The 10,288-nt window shown below is 47.7% G+C and overlaps 1 protein-coding gene across 1 annotated transcript in view; it reads right to left on the bottom strand.

Moving 5' to 3' along the window:
• The window catches only part of DOCK5 (dedicator of cytokinesis 5), a 178,144-nt gene extending 168,473 nt beyond the window's left edge, over positions 1-9,671 (bottom strand). Inside the window, exon 1 of the mRNA XM_015427785.1 lies at positions 9,629-9,671. Within this exon, the coding sequence (XP_015283271.1) occupies positions 9,629-9,671 (43 nt within the window). The remainder of the gene's footprint in view (positions 1-9,628) is intronic.
• Positions 9,672-10,288: the final 617 nt, after the last annotated feature.

Genomic DNA, 10,288 nt, shown 5'->3' with positions numbered 1-10,288 from the left:
CATCCTTAAAGCGACAGCAACCAAACCCTTGCAGCTGGGAGAAGCAAGCATCAGGGTCCTAAAGGACACTCCGTTTGAGGTTCGACAGAAGAGAAAAGCCTACAAAGAACTTATTTCAACGCTCCAAATAAACCAAATTTCTTACACCTGGCTTTACCCCGAAGGGGTGCTGTTTAAATATAAAGATAAAAGAGAAAAGATTGATTCGGTTTTTAAAGCAGAAAAATGGTTGAAGCAATTCTTCGGAATGAAAGAAGACGGGCAACCAGAAGAGGGCGCAGCAGCGAGTCTAGAAGAAGAGGACGAAGATCTAACAGGAGCAGAAGGAGCCGTGGCCAGAGAAACATATGATCTACGACTAAGAGTTCACAAGTAGCTCTCAAAGTCTCAAAGATTATGGCTGAAGAAGATGTGAGACTTTGTACACACTGAGAAGCTAGCAGATTATTACTAAAATTGGACTCACTAACTCCTAAATTCATTGTTTTAAACGAAAAGTTATGTGTTTTTATGACTAACTGAATACTAACTATATTTGACCTTCCTTTCTTGGGTTTTTAGTTATAGTGTGGGTTTTCAGTTACTGTCTTGTTTCCTGGGGTTTTTTATTTTTTTTCCCCTTCCCATTTTTTCTTTCTTCCCTCTTTCTTAAGTAGTTGTGTAGTTGTAACAAAAAACCAATAAAACTACCCCGGTTTCAGGGGATTAAAAACAAAGTGTAGTGACAGCCCCTGAGTGTAGTAGAAGTGTTCCGGGACTGGGAAAACAGTCCCCAGAATGGAATGGTATTCCCTGGAACCAGATAAACATTTCTGAGCATCCCAGTCCCAGAGTGGTTTATCTGGCTCCAAGGACTGTCGTTTCATTCTGAGGCCTGTTATTCTCCTCCCAGAATACTGATTCTGTTCCTAGAGGCTGTCATTCTACTTTGGGGGCTATCATTCCAGTCCAAGAACTGATACCAATCCCCGGGGCTATCGCTCTACTCTGGGGGCTGTCATTTCAGTTCCACTACACTCTTGATATTCCCAGGGGCTATCTGTCAGAACCCACAGCCAGCAACGTAGTACACACTTTCCAGGAAAGGTAATACTTTATTGAAGACCTATAGATGCATTAACATAAGCCCTGTCTTTTAACCAGAATGACAGCCCCCCTCCAAAGTGTAGTGACAGCCCCTGAGTGTAGTAGAAGTGTTCCGGGACTGGGAAAACAGTCCCCAGAATGGAATGGTATTCCCTGGAACCAGATAAACTTTTCTGAGCATCCCAGTCCCAGGCGAAGCACAGAAAGGAATGCAAGAGCAATTACGCTGACACTGCCTGACCATCCCAACCCCCATGGCAGCATAGCTGACACTATCATGCCAGTCCCAGAGCAGTCTATCTGCACCCAGGGAACATCCTTCTAAATCTGTCCCACATTTTCATTGGAATTTTTATGTGCTTTAACGCATTTCAATGGAGCCCATGCAAGAATTGGCATTCCTGGCTCCCATTATATCTAATGGGTATTCCAGCGTCTCCCACTGTTGCCAATGGGCAATCCTTTCATTCATTTAGTACATTCCCTAATGCTGAACCAGAAAATCCAGCACAAACTAACTTGAACAAAGAACACAATGTTGCAAGGCCAATAGAACTGATTTCAAAGCACAGAATCCAAGCCACCCCAACCTGGCAAGCTGATACCAAGCCTTGGAAAGAAGGCATGCAGTAAAATTAAAGAAAAATGTCCTGGGCGCCTTAAAATGCTAGACCCCAGTATTCCCAGTTACTCCCAAATATTCCCGATATTTTTCAGAACAGGTTTACCAGTATCCTGGAAAAAACCAGATACCACCCGAACATATTCAGAAAATACCAATAACACCGATCAGATATTTATTTGGACTGGAAATATCAGAATGCACATCCTGCTTGGGAGTGCATCCCCCTCTGGGGTCAGGAGGAAGAAATTACAATATCTGTCCCTTTAGATGTGACGTCCCAGCAAGATGGTAAATCTATTGTTCTTGCTCCAACATCTATTTGCATAACTATGCTGTGGAGTGCTCTGTACACAGCACTCTGTGGAGTGCTCTGCACAGAGACTACTCTATCCTGTAGTTTTCCCCTTTGCCAGTTATAAGCTCGCAGCTGGGTTCCATCACATGGACAGAATGCAGTACCAATCATTCAACTGCTGGAATGAACTCTAGGACACAGAGCAGTTCTCCACAGCGCTTCGGAAAGACCACCAGAATCTGAGTGCTACAACCTGCCTTCTGAACTTCTCTACAACAGCAAATTCCAGAAATCCATGACTGATATCACCTACCCCTCCAGCAAAGCCACAGCGATACAGTAATAGGACAAAACCTGTTTTCTGAATGAGTCATCTCCAGCCACAGAAAGAAACAAAGTTCAGAGTGTGCAGACTTAACACACCCTATTTAAAAAAAATCAACAACTTAGATAAGACAACATAGCATTTAACATGTACACTGTCAACAGTTAGAAAACAAAATCATGACAACAACATCCATGTATCAACCCTCTGGAACTAAAAATGGGTCCAAGAAAACAGAAAGCATGGAAATAGTTCCATAGCAAGGACCTGAATTTCTTTTAACTAATGGCTAGAAATACCAGTTTGGCTGCAGGACTAAACTCTTAAAACTTTCTATGTCTTTGGGCCACATCTTCCAAGAGGGATATAAAAATATGTAAAACCAGCCTTGACACGGGTCACTTCCTACTCCATGTATTACTCTACAGTAAAGGGTTTGATTGTTCCATGGCACTGAAAACCTCCTTCCTGCAGTTTTAACTATAAAGGCATTTAGACTCCCCGCTAAAGTGAAGTGCAAATGAAGCAATGGGTGTCAAAAATAGCAGGTTCTGGTGAGAACCCTCATCTAATGACACAACACCTATTTTATACTGATGCAAGTTAATGTAAGAAGAAACCACACGTTCAAAGTGCCATTGGAATAGGAGGAGAAAGAGCATGTGTCATCAGGGCTCTATGAGATATCAGAGGAATTAACACTGGGAGTCCACTGTGCGGACTCTGATCTGGGAGAACCGGGTTTGATTCCCCACTCCTCCACTTGCACCTGCTGATGTGACCTTGGGTCAGTCACAAGCTCTGGCACAGCTGTCCTTGAAAAAGAGCAGTTTGTGTCAGAGTTCTCTCAGCCCCACCCACCTCACAGGGTGTCTGTTGTGGGGAGGGGAAGGGAAAGGAGTTTGTAAGCCGCTCTGAGACTCCAAGTGAAGGGCGGGGTATAAATCCAATCTCTTCTTATTATTCTTATTCTTCTTCTTCTTCTTCCTTGTACCCCTAAACAGCCCACTGCCACATTACACAAAAATAGTTGATTATAAAGATGCCTTCTACGATTATCCAAGAATTAAAAACAAAACATTGTCGTGGTTAATCCCCCCCCCCTGCCCCCGCCGCTGCCTTCATGATATTCCCTTGAGAAAACGCTTACTCTATACAGGTCACATCTTATAAACAAGCTTGGGAAAGGTTGTGTTATGTTGTTACTAGTTTCCTGCCTGGAGGGAGAGAAAAACCTTTCTGGGGGTGGTCTTTACATTTGTGAGAACAAGAATATGCATCTTCAAAGTCTTCCCTTTTCACTATCCATTTTGCACTTAAAAACAGATATCCTTACACACAATTACATACCTCAGCAGGCTTAAAAAGTGCATACCAGGTAGAATTTGGCACATATGCCTTTAAAATAGTCAGAAATGCATAACCCATCCACACTTCTGAATATTTAATAAGTGTTTTGTGCTGAATATTACCCGTGCAAATACTTCATTTTGCTCCTTCTCTCGGGCAGTGAAGTACCCACGGACATGTTGATTTTTACAGCTGCTAGAAGCGATACAAACAACTTATACACATTAGATCTTCCTCGCGTTTTTGACAGTATGTGGTCAGAAACCAGGGAGAAACTCTGAAGTCCAGAGGGCAAACTCCGTGATCAGAAGATATCTGTCAATGGAACCTCCATGTTCAAAGCCATCAAACTGCTGAACACAACTGATCATTTAATTTGCATAATGAATGTGAGCCACAGAACTGTACTTTCCCCTTGCTACCTTGATACAGAACTGCAATTTCCCACACACACACTTTTTGTGATGAAAGCACACACAGATGTGCTTTTAAGTTTCCTGCCACTAGCAAAGGCTCCCAAGCACTACTCTTTCCTAGTTTCCTTTCAAGACACTTTGATTACTGTTTTAAGAGCCCTTAAGTAAACAAAGCATGGATAGTTAACAAAGCAAGGCCAGGCTCAAAACAGCAAACATCCAAGCCATCTCTTAAAGGCCTGAAGCTATAAATAAGGCCCTTAGGAGGGAAAAATAAGTTTGCAGCCCACAAAGTCAATCCACTGGGAAGTACTATGGGAGATTAGAACAATCTACATAAGAACCTAAGAAGAGCCCTGCTGGATCAGACCAGTGGTCCATCTAGTCCAGCATCCTGTCTTACACAGTGGCCACCTAGTTCCTCTGGATGGCTAGCAGCAGGGCGTAGAGGCTGAGACCTTTCCCTGATGTTGCCTCCTGGCTCTGGGATTCAGAGGCTTAGTGCCTCTGAATGTGGAGGTTCCCCTCAGTCACCATAGCTAGTAGCCATTGACAGACTTATCTGCCATGAATCTATCTAATCCACTTTTAAAACTGTTTATTCCTGTGGCCATCACTACATCCTCTGGCAGAGAATTCCACATTTTAATCACTCTCTGTGTAAAGTAGTATTTCCTTTTGTCCATCCTGAACCTACTGCCCATCAGTTTCATTGGATGCCCTTGAGTTCTACTATTCTGGGAGAGGGAGAAAAATGTCTCTTTCTCAACTCTCTCCACCCCATGTATAATTTTATAAACCTCTATCATGTCTCCCCCTTAGTTGTCTCTGTTCTAAACTGAAACATCGCAGACTCTTCAGCCTTTCCTCATAAGGAAGGAAGGCAGGTACTCCACTGTACTGCTATCCTCTGCACTTTTTCCAGCTCTGCAATGTCCTTTCAGAAATACGGTGACCAGAACTGTACACAGTATTCCAAATGAGGCCAGACCAGATGCCAGACCATAGACCATGAGTGTCTTAATGCATCATATGTAGGAAAACATGCATTCATATGATTCATGTACAGATGACGCACTGTGTCAAGAGCAAGCCATAATTCAAAATCCAGGAACAGCAGAGTTGGAAAAGACTCAAAGAACCTGAGAAAGCAAATGGAACAGAAGTCAAATCAAAGAGTCGTGCCAGAAACAGCCAGTGGGCATCGTGGGCTGGAAGAAAGGGTATTTGGGGTATTCAGTCATGAGAGGCACATTAACACATGAAGCTGCTGCCTTATACCGCATCAGATCACTGGCCCATCAAAGGCAGTATTGTTTGCTCTTACTGGCAACAGCTTTCCAAGGTCTCAGGCAGACGCCTTTCTCATCACCTATTATCCTATCCTTTTAACTGGAAATGCCAGCAATTGAACCAGAGACAGTCTTCATGCCAAGCAGATGCACTACCACCAAGCCTCAGCCGGATCTCTGTTCACAGCCATGGGAAAGAAGAGTCATGTGACAGAGAGTACAGAGAGCGACAGTACATCACTCATCCACCTCGAATAAAACTTTGTTGATCTTAAAAGTGCCACTGGACTCAAACTTTGTTCGGCTGCTTCAGACCAACACGGCTACGCACGTTTTCTACGTTTTCACTGTACATGAGTAGAAGTTGGTGTCTGGCACAGAATTCAGTCCTATAAAGCTCTGCTAATTCTTTATACCTGCCAACCTAGCAGTTCGAAAGCAAGAAATTGCAAATAGATAAATAGGTACTGCTTCGGTGGGAAGGTAACAGCGTGCCGTGCGCCTTGGTGTTTAGTCATGCCGACCACGTGACCACGGAAACGTCTTCGGACAGCGCTGGCTCTTCGGCTTGGAAACGGAGATGAGCACCGCAACCCTAGAGTCAGATTCGACTGGCTTTCGAGCAAGGGAACCTTTACCTTTTAATTCTTTATAGCAAGTCTTCTTTACAGCCTGAGAGGACGAGCTTGACTATGAAATCTGAGGAATCCATGTGCAGGTTAGGCAGGACATCCACTGATCAGGGCATGAGCCTTTAGCTTTCTGCACAGGCCACTGGCCCAAGCGAAATAAATCAGAAAGAATTATATGCCCAACAAGCATATATGCATACTGGCACAATTTGCTTAACTTGTTCAGACTACAGAGTGTTCATTTTTTTTTCTTGGCAGAGAGCCAAGATTTAATTTGGCACAAAATTTGTACTCAGCCCTTGACATACACCAATGCCCACAGTGGGTGCTTGTGATGCAGTCCCTTTGTTAGAGCATTAGTTGGCTTTACAATTGCCAAGTGGGTTCTGCCAAAGAAGAAACTAATAAGGTAGCTGAAAGGGAAATTAACACAAAGGTCTTCTCCTGCAGGGAAGGGAAGTCAGTCTCTCCTTGCTCCCCCCCCCCCAGCACTTGGCAAAAGGTTGCAGAAAAGAGCTGAGCTCAGGGAAAGATTAAGAACAAGGTTTTCTTTAGGGCACCTCATGCCATACTGGTAGGCCACGGGAAGGCACAAGAAATTTGCTGTGTGGTTTAGAAAGGCAAGTTAGGGTAGAGTTCAGGGACTTCTTCCTCCTGTTGTATAGCAAAGGGGGACATCAAGTGATAAAAACAAAGGTCAGAGAGGTCCCCAGCAATGTTCCCTCTAAGATGTGGTGTCCTGTGAGCAAAAATTTTACTTTGTGAGCTACCGGCCTTAAAGTTGTGAGCGAGCCATTTGGCTCCTGCATAAATTAGTCTGCTCTGGAGCCCTCCTTCCTGAGCTAAGACAAAAATGCGTGAGCCGGAGGCTAAGAAACTGTGAGCTAGCTCACACTAATTCAGCTTAGAGGGAACACTGGTCCCCAGCACTCCAACTCAGTTGCTGTTTTATTTAGGTTATTTCTCAAGGAGTCTCAAGGTGGATTACACAGTGCAAACCAATTTTCTGATATCTAACAAGCAATGTAATAGGATTAAGACTGCAGAAATCTGAACTAAGCAGACATTTGAAACAAACCATAAGTATCAACCTGCCATCTTGAACAGTGCATAGCACTGTCTCATAGCAGGGTAATACACAGAGCAACACAGTGGTACAGTCCCTTTCCTTTTCCTAAAGCATCTTCCTGACTAAATATAGCCCTATTACCACCGTAAAAGCACCACCATTAATAACAGTTTTACATATTTTGTGGAATGCCAGGAGAGTGGGAGTCTTCCTGACCTCACCAGGCAAACCACTCCATAAAGTGGGGGCCACAACAGAGAAAGCAGGTGTATGGGCAGTTGTTGATCTTGCCCATTTGCAGGGCAGCACCCCCAGAAGGCCCTGTTCTGATAAGTGATGCTGTCATGGGGGAGCGCAAGAGATACAGTCCTGCAGATATGAGGGCCCAAGGCCATGTAGGGTTTTGCATGTGGCAGCCAATGCCTTGAATTGAACTGGTAAACTGATGGGCAGCCAATGGGGTGACTGCAGGACGAGACTCATATGCCTGCTCTGCCTAGCTCCTTAGCCTTGACAGACCAGACACAACGGTGGTTGCAGGAGGTTTCAGTTGCTCCTGTGGCAAACAGTTTGGCAGGCCCTTGGCATAGAAGGCGCAGAAGCAGAAACGGAGTCAGTCATACAAGGGTAGGGGGATAAAGGCAAGATAGAGGGGAAACTGAGACTGAGAGAGAAGTCTGGGTTTGGGGGAAAGAAGTACATAAAGAGTTCACTGGGTACTCGAGGGCCCAAGGCCTGGTTAGTAGGGCACATGAGGCAGCCATCTTGCTGATGCAAAGCTGGTCACAGTCTGATCGCTGCCTGGGTGGGAGAACTCTACTGCTGAGGCTCAGCAGCAGAGCACCTGCTTTACATGCGGAAGGTTCAATCCCTACTATCTCCAGTTAAAATTATTTGGCTGGTTTTTTTTGTTGTTGTTTCATTTTTTGCCATCCAGTCGCAGCCAACTTAATGGCGACCCCATTTGGTTTTCAAGGCAAGGGGTGCTCAGAGGTGCCTTGCCACTGTCTGCCTCTGCATGAGGATGCTGGACCAAAGAGCAGCCAGGGCTGACCTTGCTTAGCTTTCAAGATCTGACAAGATCACGCTAGCCTGGGCTACGAAAGACCTCCTTCACCAAAAACTCAGGAGAGCGGCTGCCAGTGACAGCTGACAAGACTGACCTTGAGAGACCAGCGCTGTGACTGAATAGAAGGCGGCTTCAGTATGCTTTCAGAAACCCCACGGGCAGTCTCCTTGAGCACACGTAAGAAAGGCAGGATAGGTAAAGGTAAAGGTTCCCTTGCTCGAAAGCCAGTCGAATCCGACTCTAGGGTTGCAGTGCTCATCTCCGTTTCAAAGCCGAAGAGCCAGCGCTGTCCGAAGACGTTTCCGTGGTCACGTGGCCGGCATGACTAAACACCAAGGCGCATGGAACGCGGTTACCTTCCCACCGAAGTGGTACCTATTTATCTCCTTGCAATTTCTTGCTTTCGAACTGCTAGGTTGGCAGGAGCTGGAACTAGAGACGGGAGCTCACTCCGTCATGCGGCTCGCTCGGGTCTCGAACTGCTGAACTACCGACCTTCCACAGCCTGCAGTTCAGAGTCTTAACATAGGAATCGTGGTCATGGCAGAAAAAGGAAAGAGGAAAGAGGAGGTCAGGAGCCTTGCTGCCGGGCTTGGCCCCGGCACCCACTGAGGGCTCAGCGCTAGGATATATAAAGCCATGCCTCTGAGAACATGCCGAGAACCTCCCACTTCGCCCCAGCCTGCTGAGATGATAAGCAAGTGTTTGCAGATCTCAGGGTGTCATGAGTCAGGCTTTAGGGCTGGAAAGAACAAATTACATGGAAAAGGAGGAGTAGGCCAGTAGTTAGGCCATCAGTGTGGGGAACAGGAACGCAGAAGGAGGGAGAGAGCAGAACTTGGCAGCCTTAGCAAGGAGAAACAGCCTTCAAACATCAACACACCCTTCATGTCTATGCTAATCCGGAGTACCTACCGCTCCCTTGTTTCATATTTACAGTCCCTAATGTGAATCAGAAACACACACACACACCCGCGCCGCATCTCTTCATCCATAATCATGCAGGTTGTGGAGAGAGGGGGTGGGGAAGCCAGACCCATTATTTTCTCTATCCTCCTGACAGATAGGATGTTAATAGGTAACCAGCCTGCTTCAAGGGACCTCTGCTCATCCTTAAGAAAAAAAGAACTAGGGGGGGGGGGTTGATCTTGCTGCTTTAGAGAAAGGCAGGGGGGCATTTTGATACAGGGCATATCCAGCGCCGGTCGAACCATTCCGAAAATTGGGATCCTTCAGAAGGAGACCGTTCCTCTTCTGATCTCGAAGAGGGAAAACAGAAGCAGGAAAAGTCTTCGGGGCGAGCTTTCGGGAGAGGGGAGTGCTGGGAGGGGGGGGGGCGCGCTTCGAGCCTGGGAACGGAGAGGCTCCCGCTGCCGGCGCCTGCCAACTTTCGAAGGCGGGGTTGCACGTGAGAACGGCCCCCGGCCGGGGGCTACGGAAAGCGGGGATCCCCTGCGGCGGCCACTCACCCACGCCGTACTTCTCCCGCTTGGTGGGGATCCAGCGGGCCATGCCGGGGCGGAGAGGGGGGCGCTGCTCCCTCTCCGTCTCCTGCGGCGCGTCGTCCTACCCGGCAGGCGGCTCCCCCTCCGCCTCATCCAGCCTCGGCTGCTCCGGCCTCTCCCGCCATGCTCCGGGCGTCGGAGCCGGACCGCAGTTCCCGGCGAACTTCGTGCTCCAACCAGCAGCCGCGCCGCGCCGCGCCGCCGGCAGAGAACTTTCTTGCCCAGCCCAGCCCGGTCCGTCCCTTCTCCTGCGGCGGCGGCGGCGGCCGCTCCTGCTGTTGCCGAGTCAGAGCGAGGGGGCGGTCGCTGCCCGCCCCTGCCGGGTGGGATCACCTGCTTCCCCAGGCCCGGCTCCTCCTTTGTCCTGCCCAGGCCGGGAACGCCTTGAAGCTGCCCGGCGCCCACAGACAGAGCCCGCCTGGGCGGCTAGTCTCCCCGGCGCGCTTACTTGGGAGGAGGCGATCCGTCCAGCTTCTTTCGGAGCGTTCAGCGCATAGACAACATGGCTCTCGGGAATGCAGCAGGCTGCGGGCAGTCCTAAACGCCCGGCTTGTTTGGAGGCCAATCCCTCCCACGGAGGAATCACAGCCGAGGAAATCACGGGCACGCAATCCTGATGCCTGG

This window comes from Gekko japonicus, unplaced genomic scaffold (genome assembly GCF_001447785.1).
Source record: "Gekko japonicus isolate JY-2015 unplaced genomic scaffold, Gekko_japonicus_V1.1 scaffold498, whole genome shotgun sequence".
Taxonomy (NCBI): Eukaryota; Metazoa; Chordata; class Lepidosauria; order Squamata; family Gekkonidae; genus Gekko; species Gekko japonicus.
The sequence above is the reverse complement of the archived record's forward strand: the minus strand, read 5'-3'. Positions and strand labels throughout refer to the sequence as shown.